This window comes from Seriola aureovittata, chromosome 16 (genome assembly GCF_021018895.1).
Source record: "Seriola aureovittata isolate HTS-2021-v1 ecotype China chromosome 16, ASM2101889v1, whole genome shotgun sequence".
Classification (NCBI taxonomy): domain Eukaryota; kingdom Metazoa; phylum Chordata; class Actinopteri; order Carangiformes; family Carangidae; genus Seriola; species Seriola aureovittata.
Genome location: NC_079379.1, coordinates 16939827 through 16966095, shown reverse-complemented (window position 1 = coordinate 16966095; position 26269 = coordinate 16939827). Strand labels below are relative to the sequence as shown.

The 26269-nt window shown below is 41.1% G+C and overlaps 1 protein-coding gene across 21 annotated transcripts in view; it reads right to left on the bottom strand.

Moving 5' to 3' along the window:
* LOC130184154 (cytoplasmic dynein 1 intermediate chain 1) overlaps positions 1-26269 on the bottom strand; it is a 66403-nt gene that overhangs the window by 35411 nt on the left and 4723 nt on the right. For 13 of the 21 annotated variants that reach the window (XM_056399970.1, XM_056399972.1, XM_056399973.1 and 10 more), the window contains 6 exons: positions 25347-25406; positions 24878-24990; positions 8241-8336; positions 6216-6387; positions 4876-4975; positions 4517-4642 (listed from right to left, as the gene is read on the bottom strand). In XM_056399970.1, the coding sequence (XP_056255945.1) occupies positions 4517-4642; positions 4876-4975; positions 6216-6387; positions 8241-8336; positions 24878-24990; positions 25347-25406 (667 nt within the window). The remainder of the gene's footprint in view (positions 1-4516; positions 4643-4875; positions 4976-6215; positions 6388-8240; positions 8337-24877; positions 24991-25346; positions 25407-26269) is intronic. The other 8 variants (XM_056399971.1, XM_056399975.1, XM_056399981.1 and 5 more) reach the window with 2 other exon arrangements.

Genomic DNA, 26269 nt, shown 5'->3' with positions numbered 1-26269 from the left:
TTTGCTGCTTTGCGGCTTTATTGTTGGATTCATGTTGTTCGACTCAACAACCTAGTACTCTATTCTATTCTATTCTATTCTATTTGTTTCTATTCATTTCTGATACAGATACTCAAATTACACTTGATTACACTAAACCTTTCCAAAATTAAATACAGTCTAAAGTTAGCAAAGTTTCCTGATTTAGATCAGAAGCAGAAGAAATTCAATGCCGACATGTAACACTTTTATGGACACATTTTGGTTGTTACTTAAAAAATATTTAGATTTGATACCCAGACTCAGGATGACACCTAAATACTAACAACAACAACACAATGATTAACACATACTTGTAACTCTGACTGCCTGCGAGAAATTATGTGCTTGTGGTGCAGCATGTTAATACATATAATATTCAAACAATTAAGTTTGTGTGTCCCCATTTCCTTCACCACATGTGTCAATTTATGCATAAAGCAGCTTCAATGAATACATTCAAAGTTGTACAAAATAATCCAGTTCACTGCAAAATTCATCTTTGCAAGTAGAAGCTTCATCTATGTGCCACAAATCAAATCCAGTCCCACAGTCTAAACTCATCTGCTCAGTGAGCACTCAGAGGATTTCTCTGCTAAGCTTGCTTGCTAACACAATGCTGCTCCATCCTCCAGTGTAATTTCACATGCGTTCCAACCAAATAAATCCTCTGAATAATGCTGTTGTATTGTTCTCTCTTTCAAACTCTCTTTACCCTCCCGACCCCTCACAACACCCCCCACCACCACCACTCTCATCCCTGGCTGCTCTGCTTCTCTTACTCAACCTTTCTGAAAGTGCCAAAGGCCTATGGAGCGACACGAAACAGAAAGATATTAATAAAAATATAACTGACTCCAATGGGATATGACAGTAGCAGCGGGGGTTGTTAAAGGGAGGCATGTGGTTTCAGGGGTTCACCAGAGGTTTTAAGTCAAACGGGCCCTTTAATGTGGCCTGCCTTTGCCCACTTGAGAGGCTGGTGTGAAGTTACAAGATTGGACCCAACTGGGACGGGGCGATGATGGGTTCAACTGCTGGGACGGCCGTGATGAGGGGAGGCACGCTCAACTGGTACCAGAATCCACAGCACCAGCAGCCCCTTTCCTGAAGTACAAACCAACCCGCACACTAATGGATCACACACTTCCTTCACTTTATTACAGATCAATGGCAACTGAAGTGGGGTCATAAAACTGCCTCGGGTCCTTAAGGGGGCTGTAAAAGGTTTGCCAGTACAATGGGAGTACACTGAGATACTGTTTAATTTCAGATACAGTTCGCCATTATGAGTAAGAGAACAATAACATTGCATTTGTGCATTACATTTCATGGCATAAACAAGAATAAAATAATAAAATGTCACAAAAATGATCTGTTATAACTGAAACAAATAATTGAAGAGGGAAATCAATTACAAAAACTATGTGACCGTTTAAATGTAAAACTGGATCAATACAACAGGTTTGATATTCCCACTGTTAAATACCATTTAAAGAACACTTTATATTCTGTGCCATACACAATAATCTAGTCAAATTATTCTGCATTTAGAGTCCTGTGAATGGTTCTGATACATAAGTGTAAAAAAAGAGGTAAAAAGAGCAGAAAGGCAACAGCAAAACAGGAGATGGGAAAATGAAAGCATAACCATGAGATTTCAGTGCCATCTGTTTATTCCACATGGGAAAAAGATTTGTCAAATGTTGTCTCCTGAACTATTGCATTAGAATGCAATATTACAACACCACTGCATACTGCCAAAAATATTTAGGCAAGATCACGAGATTGCTTTTGCCCAAAATGTCACTGAAACTCCTCCCAAAACCAAACCAACGCCAGCTTTGAAATGATTTATTTTCCACCACTCCAGCACATCAAGAACATAAACCCTAACAATGGTTCTGCAAAGTAAAAAACAGCTAATTGTTCTTTTAGGAATCATTGTATATCCAATGAAAATCAACAAGATCTTTATAACAGTGGATAATCTGCATTTTTCTATTTCATATAACTTTAAATTCTGAGGAAACAGGGCAGGAATTTTTGCATTGCTAAGCCCGTTTACCAAACTGCATACAGCCAGACAAGAAATATAGAAGCTTGACCTCACCAAAACCTCATCTGTAACATGAAGCCTTCTATAAGCCATAGCCTTATACGATAAAGCCCCCGCTGAACCAGACCTCAACCACAAACCCCAACCCTCCAATACTGGCCCAGCACTATCATTCTTTTGTATCTGTACTCTCTCCCAAACACACACGCCACAGTCTTTACACATGTGTGCAATGCACACACACACACACAAACACATGCATACACACATACAGTAGTCAGCCATCTACCTATCCATCCACCAGATTTAAGCTGCTTCAGCCGGCAAGTCTGGAAAAACAAAAAATGTCTGAGAGGCTACAAAACCATCTACTGGAGCCAGCCAACCCAACACATACATACGTGTGTACGCGCGTACCGCGTAAATAGCGAGTGTTCCCATAGCTGAGCATGGGAGGTGGAAGGTGAAAAGCAAAATATGAGAAAGTAGAGGAAGAAAGGGGAAGAGGCACACGGCCCTGTGGTTTTGGGGGGTTAAACGGCAGAGCATGCTTGCACATTAAAAGCCATCTGATCCACGGCTAACTACAGAGTCGCAATTGTGTTTGCAAAAGGCCCCGCAGACAGAAAGAGAGTAATAAAGTAATGCAATCTACATATTCTTCTCTTCCTTAGGTCCAAATCCAATCCAACCTCCCCTTTCTTTCTCTTTTCACATTTAATTAATTTATCTTCGTTCTATCCTCCACTGTTTATCCCTGCTCATTTGCTGCCCACTCTGCCTTTCTTTTGTTTTATGTTTCTGTTTTCTTGTCATTGACTTTCTCCCCTCATGAAAAGACCATGGCACAGCCCCAGGCCACATTAACTCGCTGACTAACATTGGGGGGGGCTTGGGAAAGGGAGGCACGGGAGACTTTGTGTTTTCCTTCATTCTTTCTTCTTTCTTTTCTCCATCTGATATCACTTCATCTAATGCACATCCTTCCAGTAAACACTGAAAACAAATCGACTGTGTTTGTAGAAGTGGTTTGTATGTGTCAGAAAATCAAAACAAACTACAGTGACGATGCTTCATTCTGTTATAAATTGAAATTTCCCAACATTTCAGGGCAAACATGTGCCATTATGTTCTTGTCATTGTATTTCCACTTAAACTTGAATACACTTCACCTCTGTCATACGTATTTGCAGCTGATTGCCCCCTTTTGATACACTAAGCATTTTATCAGCTGCTTACACAAATATTCGCGTTCCCCAAACGTCTTGTGTTTAACACTGACAATTCACAGATCAGCGTGCTCAGAAACCACACTGTTAATAAAGTCAGATGTACTGTACATATTCCGTCAAAGACCCACATGGAAAAACTACTGAATCCTACAGCTACAAGATGCATAGCTGTAATCCATACCTAAGACCACATGGATTTCAGCAGCAGCATAAATTATGGTGCAGTGCAAGAATGGAGCGCTTTAAAAATCCATTATGGAGCTAGACGTATATGGTAAGCTTCACATCGAAATATTTGCAAGCAGCATGCGGTCTGCAGGAATATGTGGTTCTGTGTCTGTTTGAGAAAGAGAGAGAAAATCTATTTCCTATGACTGGATAAAGCTTGAGAGTATATGGGTGCATTTCTAACATCATTTCTAAGACAGTGAGCTGATTGTTTGTGACATTAATACTATTACAGGTGTATTTCCATGTTTACAGTGATTTGTACAACGTAGACCTGTCAATTATTGGGAAACAGCACTGCTGACATTAGATGCAGCGGCAATGTGGGTGGGCTAACACACACATGTGGCAGCCTCGGATTAGGAAGTGGTAGGCCACATCATTTTACTACCAAGACGTCTCTATATGGCCTCGCCTGTCTCCTGGGAACCGTGAAGCCCTCACACCCATTCCCTCCATCCCTCCTCTCCTCCCTTCCTCCCTCCCTCCTCCTGCCATTTTCCCAGTGTCATTTACCATTAACATCACACTCGTCAGTGAGTTTCTTTCCCACCAAGGCCTGAGTTTCTTCCATTGAAACTGGCCTCCAGTGGCAGTGTTCAGCGATAATCTAATCTGCAAGGTCAAATGAGTGCATGTCGAGCCACCTTTCATTTCCCTTTGCTTCACGCATAATTTTTCACTCACAAAGGTGCTGCCATTACAGCACAGAAAAGGGGGAAAAGCTGTAGATTACTGGGTGCATTGAATGTTGGGTTGCCAGATATGGTATAAGTTTGAAATCCTGAGGAGAGAGGAAGATGTTTTGCTTTTTTTTTTTTTTTCCCATTTAGCTCTGTGGCCGTTAGATAGATGCAATCCACCACACCTACAGGGAAAAAAAGAAATGGCAAACCTAACTTATTCCCTATTGTAACCTGCCATCATAACTCCTATGGTATACATGGATATATATGTGAAATTTGAAACGTTTAAGTACCTGACAGTGAAAGATGTATTCAGGTGTGGCCTTCTTAAACTTAATGTTCCACACTAGGGCAACACCATCCGGTTCATGAGGAGCATCTTCATTATTGTTATAGGAGGCGACCAGCAACTCAGGGTACTGAGAGAGAAAGAAAGGGAGAGGGATGTTAATAAAAAACAGAGACACCTTAAATCAACCATGTGGAACTTCATGATCTACTCCCACTCTCTTCAAACACTAAGAAACAGTAAGTACGTTTCAGAGGTTTAAAACCTGCTTAAATACTGCTGGTATTTCTTGAGAAATAACTTTACAATGTGGGGATGAGTTACAGCTTTGAAATCAAAGTAACACACAAAACGTGGCCTCACCTGAGGAGACCAGTCAAGACAGGTGATAACACGATGTTTCGACCAGTGTTCATCATAGAAGAGTCTACTGAAAGAGAGACTGGAGCCGCTACCCAAGTCTCTGCAGACAGACAGTAGAGATTAGGGTCAAAGGTTACTTCTTCATCAGACCTGAAGACATCAGTTTTGTTCCAGTCAGTAAAAGTAAAAAGGAACCTGCTGAGAAAAAAAATGGCTTCATTCTGTAGGGGTGAATGAATGATACAAGAAATTCAGTTTAAAGTTCCACTCCTCCACTTCAAAACAGTTGTATATTGTTGCCTTTGGTTCCGAAGTAGGTTTCTTAAGTTTGATTAAAAAAAAAAAATTTTTTTTAAATTGATAAAAAATAACCCTGGTCATCAGGTCATCGGGTTTAATGAAAGACTGAGATTAAAACTCAGGATATCTTGAACTCTGCTGCTCCGACTTTGACCGCTCTTTATCTGTCTCTTGCAATTCTCCCAATTTTATAAAAGTGGATTATTAAATCGCTGAACTACCCCTTTAAAAATGTCTTTCTTTTAACAAACATGAGAAATAGCATGTTCGGGCATGCTGAGTCAGTAAGTAACTTCAGACACCGGAAAACATGGATTTGGATCGGTAAAGGGGACTCACACATACGTTAACTTAAATAGTGAAAAAGAAGCATGTCAGTGGCCACAGTAGCAGTAAGACCATCATAGTTTTTGTTTATGTCTGAGCCCTACTTGTCACCAGTTTTAGTGTTAAACAGAACAAATTCTCTACACAGTGTAAATGCCACCTACTTTGTGTGCCGTACTATGTAGAATTAGTAATGGTAATGAAATGAGGGTTACGTTGCTACATTCTCAGAAAAAGCAAGCCAATGGAAAAAGAATGGGACTGAAGTTAAGCAGTTGGCCATGGCCTGTTTTAGACATAATCTCTATTTGACCACAGGCTTGATGCTCCTCTGTGGCTACAGCGGTCAAAGTTGAAGTGAGTCAGTAAAAACAGCATTCATCTGTCACAGCAGAACTGTATCCCAAAACAGCTTTGCACTTATGACTCTTACAACTTCAATCACCACTTGGATAACCTCTGTTCAGAGCCAACCCATCAGATGGCAAGACAATGTTCTTAAGGTTGTGATGGTTTTCAGTTCACAGGAGTATTTAACCCACTGAGAGTATGACATCAGCGGGAAGACATATATTCTGAAGAACAAAGGAGCCTCCCAGGCCCCTGGAGTGAAACAGTGGGCATGAGTCAGTCTTCGCACATTTCCTAGTTCGAGGCATGCAAGTAAACACTCACATGTGCATCCAAACACATCCTCCCTCCTCCCTGCTCACCCCTCTTTGTCTTCCAGGTCCCGGCCGCTGTAGTCGAAGAAGATGTCGCTGTCTTCACCCAGAGCTCTCTCCATCACTCGGATGCTGCAGTCAAAGAAACTCTGAAACTCAGAGGAGTGAAGGATCTGCTGCCTCTCCTCTTCTGTCAGCTCCCTCAGCACCGGAAACGTGCCTGTTGGAGGGAACATAAATAAAAACACAGGTGCATGTGAGGGAGACTCGTGCTCATATTGTTCCCAGTGCACCAACTTGAATTTAGGGCTGCAGTTAATCGATTAATTTGCCAATAATTATCTCAACTAAACGACTAAGTGTTAGATCATTGGGTCTCTTTCTAAAAGCCCAAGGTGATGTTTTACAAGAACCCAAAGACATTAAATTAATTACCAAAGTAAGACAAAGAAAGAAAATAAAAATCCCTGCAATTTGTTGCTAGTTTGGCTTCTGGCAACTTAAAGGATTAATTAATCACCAAAATAGCGGTCGATAAATTTTATGCTGATAAGCTAATTTATCAATTTATCAGTTTCAGCTCAACTTGGGTTATTTCAGTATATCATCATGTGTCAGTACCACAGTACCTTTTAAATATTCAAAACAGGTATCAGAAGAACCTGTAGGCCTGTCTGTCACATATATAAAAAATCTAATTTGGTAAAATATGAAAGTTTAAAAATTAGTAATCTTCCCGGCTTCTTAAATTTCCCAATTTATGACATTACAGGACATCCATCATTTTTAGGCATTTGCTAAAATTTACCAATGCATTTAAAGTCTAATAAATGTGCCTGTGACTCTGGACTCTGTTACATTCAACTCCTGACTATAATAGGGCGGATATCCTCCTGAAAACTCACACACACACACACACACACACACACACGTAGTACTGTCATGTTTACTACTACTAGAAAAAGCAATAAGAGTACTGTACATGATGTGCTTCCGATGTCAGATTAACATTCACTTCATCTCTATCAAAACCAAAATCACATCCAGGACATAATAAACTACAAACAGTTCCTAATGCATCTTTTCTAATAAAACCCTACAGTAAGAACTTCATAAACAAGAGAAAAACAAAGCCCTCTGAGCGACCCGCCTCCCTTTGAACGTAATGGCTGCACAGCACGGCGTCCGGTTTTTGAAGTCACTGTCCCCAAGCACACATGCGATTTTACACACACAAACATGCACAGACACACATATATCGACCTTTACCCTGCCTCTTGACTTTGATCCCCCCCCATCCCTTTGTATTTCTTACGAGTTGTCAGAAAAGACCCAGTGAATCGAGTGGCAGAGATCAAAGGCCAGACCTTCTAATAGGCCAGGATGGAGCGGAGACGGATGACTGTGTGTTTATGAGTGCGTGTGTATATACATCTCTCTCTGTGTGTTTGGCTGAGACTAAAGTACAGTCACGGATTTGTTTGTGTGGTTGAATATGAATATGTCTGTCCATCTGTGAGTCCATCACATGCTGTGTTTTAATTCACCCAAGAGCTGTTTGTCTTTTCCCTATTATTTACTGTGTGAACCCTCCTCATACACACACAAACATGTACGCACACACACACATGCACGCACACACACACACACATACACACACATACTTACTTCTCTATTCCTCTCCACTTTGAAGTGTGGTCGAGGGGTCAAGTGACAGGTTTTTAATCAGTGCTGACCCTCACATGCCATGGAGCTGATATGCTGGACCCGCCTTAACCCCCAGTGTAACCTACCCCCACCCTCCCATCTGATACACCCACTGACCGGCAGAGGATGTCACACACGAGTCGCCGTGTTTCGTGACAGCCGAGTGTGAGAAGTCGAGGGAATGAGAGGACTCAAGGATGAAGAGGAGGATGCCTGTAGTGACCGGGGCATGAACTGCCTCGTATATCAGGATAATTTATATGGAGGAAATATTACTGAATTTGAGAAAACTTGGACATTATCAATGAGGTGGTTGACAGAAGTTGACCATTACAGTTTTTACATTTCCATCAGCCATTAATTTACCATCTTTGTTTTCCCTGTTGTCGTCTTCATCCTGCTGCTCTGACTCGGGGCCTGGCTTCGCCTCCATCATCTCCTCATCTTCCTCCTCCTCCTCTACTGAAAGAGAGTAAAAAAAAAACGAAAGAGAGAAAGCACTCATGTTAATCAACAGCTGTTCCAATTTTCCTCGACCTCCTGCTGTGTGCCGCCTCCCCCCCTGCTTACCAAAGTAATCATTCCCAGACATGGACTGGTACACCTGACTAACAAACATTTGGTCCAAATGGGTTTCATTTACAAACACACACACACACACACACACACACAAACACACACGTTAAAAATGTGAAGCACAACTGCTGTAGAATTTCCATTACTGTTGCTTATGTGTATTAGTATACATCGTCTTGGGGGAAGAAATATCACAGGAAACAAGCCCGTGCCCATTTCCGTGTTGTAGCTGAAGCATGAGTTCACATGGTCCGCATGTGTGGAGATACTGCACTCATCATGCACGCAAATAAGCCGCACCCACACACACACACAGACACACACAGTCAAGCAGGAAAAGTCAGAGTTCTGTGTGCTCTCCTCTTTCTCTCACCTTTGACCCCAAGCAAAGAGAGCCAGTGGTGTGTGTGTGTGTAAAAGGGGATTCCCTCTGCATTCCCTCCAATCAGGCTCTGCAATTACACTCGACTCTCCAGGATTTATTGTAAGTGTGTGCGGTGTGTGTGTGTTTGGGGTTCAAGTATGAAGGGTTACTGTCAACATAGGCACCTGCTTGTCAGCGACTGCTCCCATAAGACCCCCCACACCCCTCAGGGTATGTGTTGGTAACCCTCGCCCAACCTCTCCTCCTCTTTTCTGCTGCTCCCCTCCCTCCGAAACAGATGCTCAGAGTTGGGGGGCCTCTCTGAAGACCTCTTAACACCCTGACACCGCGACCAGACACCTGCAGTCTGCCAACACACGCTATACACACAAATACAATCTGTCTTTCTCTCCCTCTCAAGCACACACACCCGGGGCCTTCACCCGCAGTGCCAGGGGTGGCGAGGGGTTAACTGGCGCAGGGTCAAGCAGACAACAGTCGCTCAGTCCAGTGGGAGGAAGTGACTACATCACACCCTTAGACGTGTCATGCCTCTCTCTCACACACACAGAGTCACACAAGCACACACGTCGGGGTGTGTTTAACTCAGCTGGAGTATGGCCTGGGGCACTGTCAAAACCACTTGCTCAAGGGCCTCTCCTGCACTGGATGAACTGGCATTTATCTCTTCCCTAAGCTTTTGATGAACTCACTGGTGCGCTTTAAAAGCAACAAATATGATTCTAATTGGTGAAACACTTCAGTGATTTTATTATTTTTATCATTATTATTACAATAACTTCTGCCCTTATTTTACTATATTATTTCCGCCTCCCCAGTACCTCACTCTCTCACCCTGTCTTTGTATTCTCTTTTCTTTTTCACTTCCAAGTAAACTTTTTTTGATATATGACTTTAATTTTCATAGTGTGTACATAATAAATGACTGAGCCGAATCAAACACATGGCGGTGAGGCTCAGTCCAAGTTGGTGGTTAACAGCCAACTGTAGTGATCCAAACACCAGTGACCCACCAGTTTGGAGGAGAGACCCGAGAGGACCAGACAGGCAGACTGCCAGACTAGCTGCATGTCTGAGCTGCCAAAACAGACAAGCTGCAAACAGAAACGCACAGGGATACCCTTCTTTCCAGCGCCTTTGTCTCTGCCTCCATGCTTGTTTGTAAAGCTATGTTTCTCTCAGATGTTGTGTTTTTTTTTTTTTGGTCATCTATCAGTCATTCTTCCCCTCCACAAACTCTGGTCATTAATCTGCAAATGCAGAACAAGTGGGGTCCCGCTAACCAACACTGGGTACATACAGTACACACAACTTCTAATCTATTCGGCTCCATTCTATTTTCTTGACCTTATGTGACCAGTCCGGTGGTTGGAATGTGTGGTGACGGGGATGGGAGGAGCGTGAGTAGAGGAGAGAGACCACATTGAGGAGCGGTCAGACTGTCAACCCCCGGGACCACAGGACTATGGAGCAAGGCAGCATGATTCATGGCCTATGGGTTACCTCACTAAGGGGAGACGGTCCAATTCCCGTATGAAGATACTGCTGATGTCGTTGCCAGTGGCCATGCATCAAGTTGTTCTGTCACAGTCACGCACCAAAAATATCCCGGCAATTTCCTTTGAATGGAAATTTTCAGATACATTTCTGCGTGGGCTCAAAGCAAAGCAAAAGCTACATTGTGGTAAATGATACTGGAAAATAGGACTCATGGGTTAGAAAAGATAATATAAAACTTTATGTAAAATGTACAGGCAAACACACACAGAGTGACTACAGGGTTCCCTGTTGAGTTGCAAAAGAAGCAGGGAAGGGAATTCAAAAGAGACAATCTTCCACAGTTTGAGTGTGTCTGACTGCTACCCTGCAAGTATCTGCACACTTTCTTGTTTCCACCTCATTCCAGTCACGGGATGCTTTCTCTTTCCACCTGCTGCTTAATACCGCTCCTCACTGCAGGACAACAGGTTAACTGGTATCCTCCCCCTCGCCACAGACGGGGGTCCACCTTGATGAAACTCCGCTTGGGGGCTCCTGTTTTGGCCGGCTACACACCCAGGGTAATGATATCCTCGGTAGCCGAGGGCCACCGCATCTGGCTGCCTCAATCTTCCCCTGGCTGCTTCCTCATGCTGACCAGGCCCAGTCAATTCAGCACAGCCTGGCAGGTATGTAGACACACGGATTCATAGTGTGAAGATACAAACACAAGTGCACACACGCACACACACCAAATGTGTAAAAGTGTTTGTAAATGTATATGGACACAGACACACAGAGACAGCCAAATGTGGAAAGGTGTTTGTAAATACACATGCATGTACATACACAAAAACAGAGACATATATATATACTGTATATATACTCAAACACACACAAACAGAGGCATATACACACATCTAAATGTGGCTTTTTATAGTTATTATGTAAGTGACTGGCTAATACTGTAATATCAGTAATAATTATTCAAAATTTTATTTTGTTTTTGGTCAAAGCCCAAGAAGAATGAAGACAATACAAAACATAAATGTTTGACTAATTAAACTGTAATGAAAGGTCCATAATAAAGAACCAATTGCAATAAAAGTCAGTACACACACACACACACACACACACACACACACACACACACACACACACACACATATATATATATATGCTTGCCAGGTCCACACCAAACATGGACCCCTTCTAATCCAGACAACTTTATTTTATTTTCATCTGCCCAAACAATGTGCTGCCAATATTCACCAGGCCTCTTCTCATGCTCTTTGGCAAAATTTAATCTTGCAGTTTTGTGAGTAATGATTCTCTTCTTGGACGTTGTCCACAGAGCTTGACTTCACAGTCTGATCATTCACTGAAACACCAATTCCCACAGATAATCCTTGTGCCAAGTCGGAAGCACTTACACACCTGTTTTATACACAGTGCTTCTGTTATTGGTAGTATGACTCTTCCTATACCTCCAAACTACTGCTGGAACTGTGTTACAGCATATTTCCATGCATATATCCACTTGTACCTTCTCCTATCTTTATACAATCTGGTGTCTTACTATGTGGAGTTATGTTGCATTAGAAACAACCCATGGCCCACACTGAGAAAGCTGGGGTGCTCAAAGGAGCGCTGTTATCAGATCGGTAATTGGTATGGGAAGATACCCTGAGAAACAAGCTGGATTGGTGCATCCCTAGTACATATGACTTTTGTTGGAATTGTATTGTGAAGATATGTTGTCCAAATTATAAAGACTCCAAGCATATTGGAACTTAACAAAAGGGTCAATCAAGGTTTTTTGTGATAGATATGACAACAGTTTTGTAGGGCTTTTTATTATCAATTACTTTTTTTCTAATCCATTTGATTAATTGAGAACAGAGAAAAATGCCCCACCATGATTTCCAAGAGCCAAAGGCATCTTAAAATTGCTTGTTTTGTCTCTTGAACTGCCCGAGAATAAAATGTTCAATTTATTATCAGAGAGGACTAAGAAAACCAGCAAATATTCACATTTTTGAGGCTGGAAGCAGTGACTGTAAAACATTAGTGGAAGGATTAAGCAACTTAAAAATAGTTGATGATTTTCCCATTCAACTAATTAATTAAGTGCTCTAAAATTTTAAGCAAAATAATCCATAACAGTATATCACAGTCCATTACATTAAACATAAAATTGATTCCTTTAATTTTAATTTCCTTTAATTCTGCCCTGTCATGAAAAGTATACGTTGAAGTATCAACTGTAAAACTACAGTAAAAACTAGTGGTTGTACTGTGGTTTGACTTGTCTGTTCTTGTATATCTTTTTTTGCATAAGTAGCTCCAAAGGAAAATAATAATAATAATATAAAGCAAAATAAGTAATCTTATATGTGCCTATTTCCTACATATCAACAGGATATTCTGAAACTGTATTTGTTTCTTACTTTTATCTGCACCTACACAGAGCTCCTCCAAAGACCGATCTCTCTGAACCCTCTCAGACAGACAACAAGGCATAAGCCAGTAATAACAATGCAACCGTCTACTGTATTGAGGCTAAGTAATACTTTTATTATCATGTTTTCTGTGCATGAGGCAATTGTTAGCCAATATAAACATCATTACTGTTTTTATGGACTAACAAGAGAGTGAAATAGTTCAGGTGAGGGTAATGGGCTGATCTGTTTGTGGAATAAAGAAAACATATTCTTAATGAAGGCTGATAGACCGCTGAGAGATTCATTAGCTTAAACATCTTGTATTATCTCACAGTAGGCAACAAGTATCGAACATGTGGAGAGAAGAGTTTTAAAGATACTGACAACATATAAGAGATGTACAGTCTTCCGCCTTCCCTTCGGCTGGCACATAAAGCACAATGGCGTGGTGTGTCACGGCAAATGAGCGTGTGTTCTGTTTGGTAAGGATCAAAGCGTTAGCTAACCTTTTATTCTGAACCCAATTCACAATGAGTGCTAGTGTGCTGAAATGTGTTAGCGCAAGCTTGGAGCGATTGGCGTAGTTATCAAAGAGCTGTGGGTGTGTGTGTAGAGAGGAGGATGAGACCAGGCCCCACGTTTGTCATCGACTACATTATAGGGGCAGAGCTGTAGACTTATCATAGCAGCATGGAGGTGACGACGAAACTGAGTCACACACAATCAAAGATGACAGTACTCATAATTTTTATACATCTCCATTATATTAATCACAAAGAGAGACAGTGATATGAGAGGAGAGGCGGCGGAAACAGGGATAGGGATACAAAAGAGAAATCCAGCAGGATATTGGGGGATCCCACACACTGGGAATAACCCTACAACATCATATATGGGCACACACACACACACACACACACACACACACACACACACACACGCACACACACACACAGAGTTCGCAGGGGTTCTGAGAGGTTGGCTGTTGAGCAGACCACAACACAAGCACTATGCAGAGGAGTAGGAGGAGGTCGAAAAGACTTGAAAGGCTCCTCTAATGTGGCCCTGGCACGACAACACACACACTCACACACACACATACACATTAACTTCTCTGAGATCAAGACACAACACACACTACATTCACTTAACCTCTGCGTATATCACAAATGACCGAAGGCATCAGGGGAATTCTCTCATTTTTTATCTGTCCCACCTCCAGTAATCTAATCCTTGTTATCCAATTGCCAGAACAAAAAGATATACAGTACACTATGTGGCCGCAATGATTTTATGTGACTGAGTTAATGATATAGGTCACAGATAAAATGACGTAATCCTAAAATAGATAAAATGTGATATGATAGCCTTGCTGGGAATTTGTCTTGTCACACAGGGCATAATGTTTGTCTGTCATCTCTAAATAAAGCAAACATAAGAACATTGGGAATACAGAGATTTAACTCTCACAATCCTTACAGGTTATTTAAAGCAGAAATATCCTGTTTTCAGCCACCTGTAGACCCAGAGATTAAAATAAACACTGCTCCACATTATTTCTCATCTTTTTCTCAGAGGTGAGAGGGCAGCCCAACCTGCTCAAGAATCTCACTGATGTGTAGATTGTCAAGACAGACTGGATAGATTGTGGGAAAAAGTGCAGCAATATGGCAATGAACTCAATCTCTGAGTCCACAGTTGCATCTTCTTGCAAGAACGTCGCATTCCAGAGGTACAACATCACTTAAGTCTCCTACAAAGTCAGTCAAATGTTGAGTAACAGTTTGTAAAATAACATTTTCCCCCACAGAGTGGCTCAGAATTTTATTTAGGCGGAGAGAAAAGTGAAAATGCATAAAAAGTCATGCACTGATAATCTTCTAAATCCTTTTACTGCAGTTTGTTAATTATATTCATGCTTTCCATTTGTTTTCATAGAAAATAATGTTTAAAAATCATCATGGTTCATCAAGTCATGATTGCCACAGTAGGAGTAAAAGTATTCACCACATACACACACATTAGCAGCAGGACCTGATGTAAAACTGGTGAGGCTAAAAACCGCAGGATGATTTAGATTAATTCATCTATTCGCCACACTTCCCCACACTGATCAAACATTGTGTTTGTGTTTGTGTAAAAATCTGTGTACACCCATGTCCACACCTTATGCAGACACGCATGCCCACACATAATCAGCTGTCATTAATGCAGCCAATTCAGGCCTTTGGGGGTCTGTGGCCAAACTTGCTGTGTGCTGTGGGTGCAGTGAGAGTAGATTCTCTCCCCCATATCTTTCTCTCCTTCAGTCTCTCTCACTGTCTCACCAACCCCTCTCTCTTTCTAGCAGTGCCACCCAGGCTTGGCCCAGACCCAGACCCACATCTTTAAACTGAGCCATCATACCATGCCACGCCATGCTCTGAGCCCGGCCGCAAGGCCCTGATTAAAACCCATGACTTCAAACTTTCCAAACTGTCAAAAACCCAGTCAGAGAGGAGAGAGAGAGAGAGAGGGAGAGAGAGAGGGAGAGAGAGACAGACCAACAGAGAGAAAAAGTCTTACATAAAATCACTGCTGTGGCATCGATTCACTTTTCAACACGTCATCTGAGCAGGGATTTGTGTCACTCAGAAATAGCACCGTTTGCATCTGTGTGCGTGTGTGTGTGGCTCAGATGGTCATTGGTGGTCTGTGTTTGCCACTTGGATGACGATGGTGTTTCATTTTGTTTTAATGAGGGACGGACAGACAGAAGAGACAAACAGTTTTTATAGGCCTGCTAGATGTTGATGCTTGGGATTGAATCTTTCTGGATCGTAGTAAAATAGACAACTGTATTCATAGCACCTCAGCAACACTTATATAATAAACAAGCGTATTCTTAGGGAAATTATCTCAATACCTTTAGGAGTCAAAGACAACACTGGCTTTCAATCTTGTGGAATCATGTCAATCAAATTACAACTTTAAAAGCCAACATGTGTTTGATATTATTTGTAAAAATGTTATTTTAAATTATTACCATAATTTAATTTCATTTGATACTCATTTCTAATAACAAATGTTTGACACTTTTGGTTGTTAAGACTTTGAAAAAGCCTTCAAGTAAATATCATGTATATGTGCCAAGAGTGCTCCCTGCTGGAGAGTTGCAGAATCACATGTCACACTCCTGCCAAACAAAAAACCAGCATGGTTATAGAATTTCACTTCAATCAACTGTCAAGCTATAAACTGTGATAATGATGTGGAAATTTTAGGTCTGAATCATTTGTAACTAGAACAGAGTCAGTTGATTTTAAAGTCTGCTGAATTTCCACCATGGTTGGTTGAAGAACAACTGAAAACAAACTTCTGTTGCGCTACCTTGTTAGCAGCACAATATTTATTTTTACCTGACAAATAATGTCAGAGGTTTTGATTGCCTGTCTAGAAAAAAGGTTAAATTCAACAGTGTGTCTTTTTTTTTCCAACTGTGCATGCAAAAACACACAAACTAGCATTGAAATGGTTAATAAACATCAAACTGAAAGGGAAGCAGGGCTTAAAGCTGCAGGCTAGCTGTGGCAGTGAACCGCTACCCTCTCAAATGAAAACCCTTAGAGAGTCGAAAGGATCTCGGAGTACAAGGGAGACCACCCAGGGAAACGTTCAAGCCCCACTGTTGTTTTACACACGTATAAAAAATACAACAAGGCGGGGGGAAAGGGTGGGGCGCACATGTCAAAAAGTCAAGTTCAACGAAATACAAGTGAAAAGGGGAAAAAAGAAAACGGTTGAAAAGAGTAAAAAAAAAAGAAAAGTGTGAAACTATATTCCTACTCATCTCAAGCACTCATCAGATGGCAAATATTATTTTGGATGATGGTCATTTTGCCAAAGAGAGAAAGAAAGCCAGAGGGAGGGATATGAAGAAGGGGGTTCATGTACCTTATTACACAGTGGTCATAGGGGAAAACTGCAATCATCTGTGACTCACTTGGAATACCTTACGCACTGTGAAAGACATTATTTTTCTCTAATATCAGGAACATCTCTGGGTTTTGACTGCCATGGCCATTTTGACAGAAACCGCTTGGGACCCTGCATCAATTTCAAAACAGGAGTGAAACTGGAGTGAAAGCTGCGCCCTTTTGAGTCTGATGACGATGAAAGCCGAACTCAGAGACGTTTTAAGAAGAGAGAAAGTGAGAAGTATGGGCCAATTATGTGTGTCTGCAGGGAAAAGATGAGGGGAGATCATAATAGCAAAACCCAAGTCTGATCTGAAGTATGAGCATGCATGTGTCCGTGAGTACATGTCTTTCTATTGTGTGGACAAATTGAAGTTTGAAGCCACAGTTGTGAGGCAATTTATTTGTGATAGTTAAGGTTAGGGTAAGGGGATAAATTGGTTTAAATTGTATCCTTAGAAACGGCTGCATTGAGGCAATCGCTCTTCCAAAAGTGCAGAAGTCACAAAACATAAAAAGACAATTCATATATCTACTTTTAGTAGAACAAATTCAAAGTTAAACAACTCAGGACATTTTGTTCAGGGTCCTCTGTATACGCTCACTGTAGTTATTCTCTACATGAATTGTGCCTTTACGAAACGCACACACATTTTCACACACATTCTCACACGCACACACATGCACGCACACACACACGCACGCGTACACACACACACACACACACACACACACACACACACACCCTCTGGTCTGTTCAGCCTGTTGTACCCGCCTGGCTGGAACAACAACAATGTATGAGACAAGCACTTCCATATGTGGCTACGCACACATATATGCACATACACAGACACATACAGAAACATATAAGTACCTAACCAAGTAAAACACACACTCATGCAACCACATTCCTCCCTTCAGGGCCTTGAAGGCTGCCCGCAAACCCCTCAGTCATGTCGGTTTCGTATAGACCGGGAGTGTGTTACATTCACTGTTTTTATTTGAATGCATCATTGCTTCACTGGATTGCCGAAAAGGCCAAAGACAGACACACAGGGTAAATTGGCTGAGGGAACTTAAAGGACCTCAACCTCATGAGTTGTGAGTGTTTGGTATGAGCCTCAGCCTGCTGCCTAATGCAGTAATACTTTCCTTCTTGATGCTCTCTTGTAGGAAAAACCAGACAAAACACAACTACATTCAAGTCTTCCAGTAAACAAGCATCACACTGCATGGGCACAGTTATATGACGAATGCCATAACAAAATGGTGTCAATAAGCTGTTTACATAACTCTACAATTTACATGCGGTTACTGTATTTACTGAGTTGCTGACTTGAGTACCCCTGACTAAACTGTCACCATTCAAGTGAACGGGAAAGTCAATACAATATCAGAGTTTTATTACCAATATGAAAACAATACTTTACTTTGAGCAATATTAATGTTTTTTTCTACAAAACCTTTTTTTCATTAAACAAAAGAAGATAAGAGCTTATCACATATTAAATTTTCCTTTAAACACATGCAGCTGTAATTTAGAATTTTGCCAAAATAAAACGGTCTAAAATTGGAAAAAATATTATTCAAAACCAGTAAATATCTGTCTAAAGAAACATAAAACAAGACTACAAATCTGAACAGTTATTCAATGACAACCTTCAGCGTTAGATACAGACACATTTTGATAGGTAACCAAAAGTATTAAGGTCCCATACTCATTGGAAATTCGGAAATAATGTAATCCAGCAATAACATTTGGTTTTTACTTGCTTTAATCTAGTGCTATAAACTATTAAACTCATGTAGTAATGGGTTTCAGACATGGATTCCAATACTTTTGGTGCCAATTTCAAATCCACCCCTATTGGATTAAATCTTCAAGAGAATTTTTGTACAACTGTTGATTGTAGACAGTTCAGGACCTGTTGAATCATATTTAGGAGTTTGTGGAAAAAAACACAAAAGTAAACACTGTAATTGAACCAATGTGCTGCCAATGGTCAGGATCATTTCATAAATTAAACTGCTCCATTATGGGATTATACAGAGTTCAGGTGACGCATGTGCATGTGTGTGTGTGTGTGTGTGTGTGGCCACGTCGGAGTTCATATGTGTGCATTTCTGTGGATCTGTATATGCTTGTTTATTCCTATGTATGTTAGTCTGCACATATGCGTTTACATTTATGAATCTGTTTGCTTATGTGTTTGTGTGCCTACTTACAAGAACGTGTGTCTTTTCAAATTAGTGCTTGGAAATGGCTTTTCTCTTGCAATTAGAGGCCATTACCAGTCCACCACATGTCAAAAGAAAGCCTCTTATTTCAGTAAATATACTTAAGGAGTGAATTACTGACCAACTATATACTCAAGCTGTACAGACCCTGAAAACTAATGGTCCAGAAAATACTGCGGGGGGGGGGGGGGTGTGCATGCACATTCTTTTGCATTAAAAACACACAAACTTTAACACACACTCTTGACCCTGTGAACTTTTAACCCTAACAAAGGGATTTTCCGAAGTTGCAACATCAAATTATTCACAATCACATGCAGAGTTGTATTTCTGAAGGCCTACTTGTGGTTGACTGCAAACAATTGAGGCTACAATATCATAACTGCTGCAACATCCCTTGGTGGCCTGCCTCTCCTCCACTTGTGTCTCTCTTGCTCTTTCTCTTCCATTCCTCTGTTTATTCTCCAGGGAACACACATTTCTCTTCACCCTTTACATTCTATCTTTCTTTCCTTTTTCTACATTCTCTCTATTTCTTTGGGTATCTTTCCAGTGTGGCCCATTATGGGTCTTTTAAGGCTCCACTGAGCAAAACCAATTTACTACAAACTGGGTCAGGCTGACACTACAGCCATGCCAACCTGCACACATGTATACGTGCACAAACACATGCACAAAATGCCTACAATCCTCTTGACCTTTCCTGCACTTGCCAACACACACACACACACACACACACACACACACACACACACGCACACACACGCACACACGCACACACACACGCACACACGCACACACGCACACACACACACACACACACACAGATAGTTATCTTCAGATTGGGATCAGTAAAGTAAAAGAGTGGGTTTGTCAGAGTACTGACATTGACTCTGTTCATGGCCAAGTGGGATTGGTTGGTCCAGAGAAGGGATGCAGGGAGAAACAAAGAGAGAGACAGAAAGATTGCCCACATTTTACTGGAACTAAGTGAAATCTCACCTCCTCCTCCCCTGTGAAGAGTGTTTGAAACTTGGCTCTACAATTTCTGTAAGATTTGAAGAGAATGGAGTTGGAACATTTCAACTGCTGTGGTTAAGTAGAAGACATGTGAGAGGGTTCACAGTGTCAGCGAAACTCCTGAAACACTTCACCAGTGTACTACACTGATGGTATAATAACATTCAAAGATAGCTTGGCTTTACAGCGATATAACAGCAATTTGTTCAACTGTAGATTCTAGTTTAATGTGTTTCTATAATAAATACTTAATTTCACTTAATATTAAACATTTCCTTTCTGCATTTCCATAAATCTGCATTAATAGATTTTCTGGCCCCTTGGCAGCAGCACAACAAGCTAGGAACACAACACTGGCATATTATCACTTTATAAAGTTGTTTTGGCAAACATCTTTGGCCCAATCACACATCCAGCAGATTCAGAAGAAACATCAGCATTCATTTGAAATTGTGTTTTATGCTATTGTAAAGCCAATGTTCATTCTCCTTTTAGTTTTGTCTTTTGGTCTCCAACTCCTGAGGGAAATATCTGACTCTGTAGCTGTAAAATGCTCCACCATGTTCAATAGCTAGGTGCTAATTCTGTCTGTTATTTGGTGCTGGGCAGGTAGTGTAAAGTGGGCTTATTGGATCAATTTTGTAGTGTTTGAACTGGAAACAAACTATGCTAATGAGAGCAGTGAGACAGCAAAGTTGGGGTCCATAAAAAACAGGACCAATGAGCTGACATCAAAATGCTTCATACAGCTGAGGGGACCTGCAGAGTTGGGTGGTAATTCTGTGTGGAGTTTCATTTTGCATGCAGTTATTTGACCCTTTGTTAACGCAGAAATATTGTGTAACTTCAAATGCGAGGATGCGTCCACCTGTCACATTGAAAACATTGCTAGCCATAACCTTTTTTTGTGTTCACAAATACTTATATTCAGAAAAATTAGGGTGATTAAAACTAAGACTTCCGATTGACATAAATTTCAGTCTTTATTTACATTAATTTGTGTTTTGGGTGAAAGGCATATAGTCAGTTTGAAATAAGAGCCACCTCAATCACCTTCCTCAAGAACACATCATCCTGGTTAAACACAAGATAGAGGCATGAAACACTAACTAGTCCACACACACTTTGTTTGACCTCAGTGGGTTAGGTTACTATCATACACCACATTAGGCCTTACTTTATTTCCCTGCTATGTCCTTAGACAAAGCGTCCGTCCCTCATGACAAGCATGTCCATTCATACCCATTAGGATAGCAGTAAATAGCTGGAGCCAACCGTGACTGGGGCTAATCCGATTGCCTGACACAATGGACACTTGGGACAGACGGATCACTAAACAGCCAGTGGGAAAAGGAACATACATAGACAGCTACACATGACAATTATATGGAGGCAAATTGGTCACGGAAATGAAAAACCATATCATTAACTGGTTTAAATGAGAGTCACACACACACACACACACACACACACACACACACACACACACACACACTACATGGGAGCTTTAAAACACAAACTTGTATGTAGAAGGACAGACACGTGTTCACAAAGACACATAGTCAGATCAAATCAATCCACTTTGATAAAGCTGCATTCAGGTTTGAACACACACATACACACACACACACACACACACACACACACACACACACACACACACACACACACACACACACACACACACACAGACAGACTCCTACAGAGCTTACTCACGTCTTACACACACGCAGCCAGCCACCCCTGGCATCAGGGCAGATATGAGAACTGGGGAGGTCAGAAGTTCATGAGGAGAAGAGCCCATGAGAGAATCCCTGAGTCATCCGGCAATGATTGTTTAAAGTGATTACGATGAGACTTCACTTATCCTTCCTTTCACACACACACTCATGCCACAATTTCAATATTACAGTTAGAATGTGAAACTATTTCCCACATTAGGAACCATCTAATATATCCAGACCCTAATAACATTTGATAGGGATAACAATAATTCTAGTCATAGGAAACACATCTGCAAAAAAAAAGCACCAGTTGGCCAGATGTGGCCTTTAAAAATGTGTGGCAATAATTAGATATGATATTTTTGGTCATGAGAATATGACATTTTATATGATGATTATTCCATACTGTAACTAATTCTTGTTGGATATTTGTCTTCTCTGTTTGACAGGCCAGAGGTCAGCCACACACATAGGTTTACAAACATACTGTATACATATCCAAACAACTAGAAGTCTAACCATAGAGCTTTACACAGTGCTGGGGCACACCACCGTCATTAAGACATCAGTGCAGCCTGCAGCTGGGTTTCTTCCCTACTTGATCCCACTCTTTCTTTTCTTTCTGTACAGTATATGTTTTTGTTGCAGGCTACAGGCTACACAGAACAGTTTGACAAAACAACGCACGCTCTGACAGTCTACAGAGATGTATTTAAGTAACACACGCAAAAGTATATGAACGGACCACAACCCTGCGTTTGAAGCTCAAACAAGACTGTTAGATTGACTTCTGAGGGTACACAGGTGTCCAACCTCACAGTCAATAGCATTTTATTGAGCATGAATCATTTCATGACCCCACTTAGGTTTAGCATTCCACATTTTTAAATATTTACAGTTATAAATAACTAAATATACCTAATTGTGTGCACAACTTGTAGCTGCAACCTGAAAACGAGATGTGTGTTACGTGCATATTGGGTTCAGTAATCAACACCAGGAACTGGCCTGAACAAACACAGCCAGAAGTGCAGGCAGGTGCTACCATCAGCCCCTTTTCTTCTTCCTCCAGACACACAAGCTTTGTGGTAGTCTGCAAAGGGAGGGTCTCCTAAGGCCAGGGTCACCTCCCTGTAGACCACCACAGCTCTGTTCTGGCTCCCAGATGTTCTCCCTCATACACTTACACCCACCCACACACGCACACACGCGCACACACACACACACACAAAGAAGGACCTCCTGAACATGCTGTTAGAAGCTGAAAACAAACAAACCAAATAAACGAACGACAAATAGCATTGCTACAGGCGCTAACCAGTCACAGTGTGTATATTTGTTTGTATGTATACACACACTATTTGACCTGTCTACAGTACCTGCTGCATGTTTATTTGTTTGTATGTTTAAGTGTTGGTCTTTGTCTCTTTGCGTAATTGCCCTATGCAGTTTGTAACAGTTGTATATTTGTTTATTTGTGCGTGTTTGTTGGTTTGGTGCTCTGTGTAGGTACACTTACAGCATCTGACAACAGGAGTCCTTGTGTGCACAAATAAACTTGACTAAAAAACTTGATTATGATTCTGGTATGTATGTGTACACATATGCGTATGTATGTCTCCCAGCACACGTATGTGAGTCAGTGGTTGTGCACTTGTTGAATAAAGGATCTATTCCTGGGTCTGTCAAGGAAATGGGGGGAGTTGAGGCAGGCCATTTGGATGCTGATCAGGAAAGACGTGTGTGTATGTGCGTGGTGGTTGCTGGTGGAGGAGGGCGGTGGAATCCACACCAGACCATCTATTATAATGACAGGAAGCAGGAAGTACAACCCCTTCACAGTCACATGGCTGCCAGCTGTCTTGGCAAGTAGAAGAAGGAAGACAGAGAAGATGATAGGGAGCGTGTGTGCATGTGTGAGTGTGTGTGTATGTGTGAGTGTGTGTGTATATACATATATATACATATATATCTATATATATAGAGATATATATGTATATACATACACAAATGCACGTGCGTGCACATACACACACGCCTGGCAGCCAGTTTGGACAGAGGGTGTGTAGGTGGAGTAGTATTTATATGTGCATTCCTACACATGAAGATGACATTTCTGAATGGAATATCTGCATTTGCAATAAGAGCAAAGGCTTGAAGTTCAATTTAGTGGAACAACTCCAACTGTTATCCATCCAAATCTCCACTGTCTTTCTCTTCCAATAGAAAAATACTCACATCTATAACCCTTGGATGTGCAATCACCAACATTATGCCAAATCCAGTGCACTAACCATATGGATGTATTTAGTAACTGCTGCTCAGCACATATGTGCACACCCACTTGCAGAGACACAAATACACACATATACATTTTCACATGTATGCACGCATAACCTCACATGGTTAAAACACACATGTAGCAACCCACACACATGCACAAGCATACACATTTTTTCTTGTCCCCAGCACAAATCATAATGGAGTGAATAGCAGCTTTTTCTGTTTAAATTTTTTTAACATTTTATAACTACATCTCTTCTGTAGATGTTACAGTCTGAAGGTTCTACAGCTATACATAACGCTAACTAATACATGCAAAATTGAAACTTGAAAACGCATACACACAGCTATATACTTCTGTGCGGATACATCACACGCAAACATACAGCGGTTCTCCAACATCCATCAAAAGTCATCAGGGTGACTTTCATCTGTCAGCCTGTTTCCACTTATGACCAGGAGTCAAAAGCATGATGTTCTGTGATTGAAGACACAAAAACTGACAGGGAGACACTTGTCAGCTTCTCCACGCCTTGCCCCCTCTGTCTCTCTCTCTCTTTGTAAGATCTTTAAATCGTTCCAGGTTTACAGGCCGTGAACTAGCTAACCGAAGGAGTATCAGATTCAACCACACAACGAAAACAATCATTGCAATGTGAAACCATATGTTGCCTCCCGTAACCTTTGGTGCCCCCATGGATCCTAAAAACCGTTTGAATCTTAGATTGTTTTATTCTAAAAATTATGGATGATAGGGAATGTCAAGAGAATACTCTTGAAAGTCACTCATGCACACGCGCACGCACACACACACACACACACACACACACACATACACACACACACACACACACACACACACACACACACACACACACACACACACACAAATATTCACCTTCAGACAGGTGGGCGGTGAGCGTCTGTGTCTCTTTGCTGTAAGAGACCACCTCTTTGGGAAGGAAGTCTACCTGTGTGATCTTAGAGGCCCCCAGCCTCTGCATCCTCCGCCTGGGTAACAGAAACAAGATGTTATCATTAGCATGGTTATACTGTGCTTAAACCCAAATTGTCCTTTTTAGATTAAAACATATGTCCATTTGTCCAAAGTTTACAGAAGTAAATAGTGTAGAGAGATCAGTGTCAGATCAGATCAGTGTATTGTAACAACTAGCTCAGCTATCAGAGGATTGTGTTATTAAAGTGGTTCTATTCACATGTACATTTATCCTTAAAATGTACTATTAAATTAAAATCAAGCATCTTTTGCACATGCCATGCAGTGCCACATAAAGTGGCTTTCTTTCTATTGATCTTTATTTCTTTTTTTGTCAGACACTGAACAAGAGGACAGGAGGAAAATGTACCCGAGCTCAGAATCAGCCTGCAGCTGCAGCACAGAGGGGTCTGTGTCCCACTGCAGCGTCCTGATGTCACCAACAGGGGGCGGGGCAAGAGAGGACATGCATGTTTACAAACAGACACATTGTAACAAATACACAAACACTGGCACACATGTATGATTGGCATATATTACCACAACACATATTACCACATGTATGTGCACACACACTCACACTCACCCACAGACCACTTATCTAAAGAACAGCTTAACACGGAAATTCCCATCGAATTTCATGCAAAGATGGCACTGTTAATGGAAAAATGTTTAGCTAAGTGGATATAGCGTGGGAGGGCTATACACTAGGGAGACATTATATTTCATTATAAATCAATGTCCTCTATTTATTTAAAGATCTCTGCTCATCTTCTGTGATAGAGTTCTTGGTCTTGTGCCAGGAATCTAGTTGAAAATAGTTTCATTCTTTTCAATGGAAAAGCTATAAGATGACCTGGTGACGTTTGTAAATCGGCTCTGCTGAAATGTTTATATTCATTTTTTAATCAGTATCTGATTTTAGCATTATGTTTACTTAAGTCACACCAGTCATTTATGCATGTTGGATTAGATTTGTGTGACATTCTGTGTCCTGATATTTCATATGCAAAACTGTGCCAAATAATACATGAAAATCATGAACAATGTTTTCAGCAACATGATTTACATTTCATACCCACAGAACAACATAAACTAAACACACACTGGACATATTTACATTCAGCATATTAAAATCAAAATAAATCAGTATATAAAGATTTAGCTTGCTCAGCACACATGACAATATACTTGCCATGCGTGATCAATGAGTTTGACAAACCATGAGCTCATTCATTGCATTTGTGGTTGTTCAGCAGCTCTAGCTTGTTTTACATTGGGGAGGGAAGAATT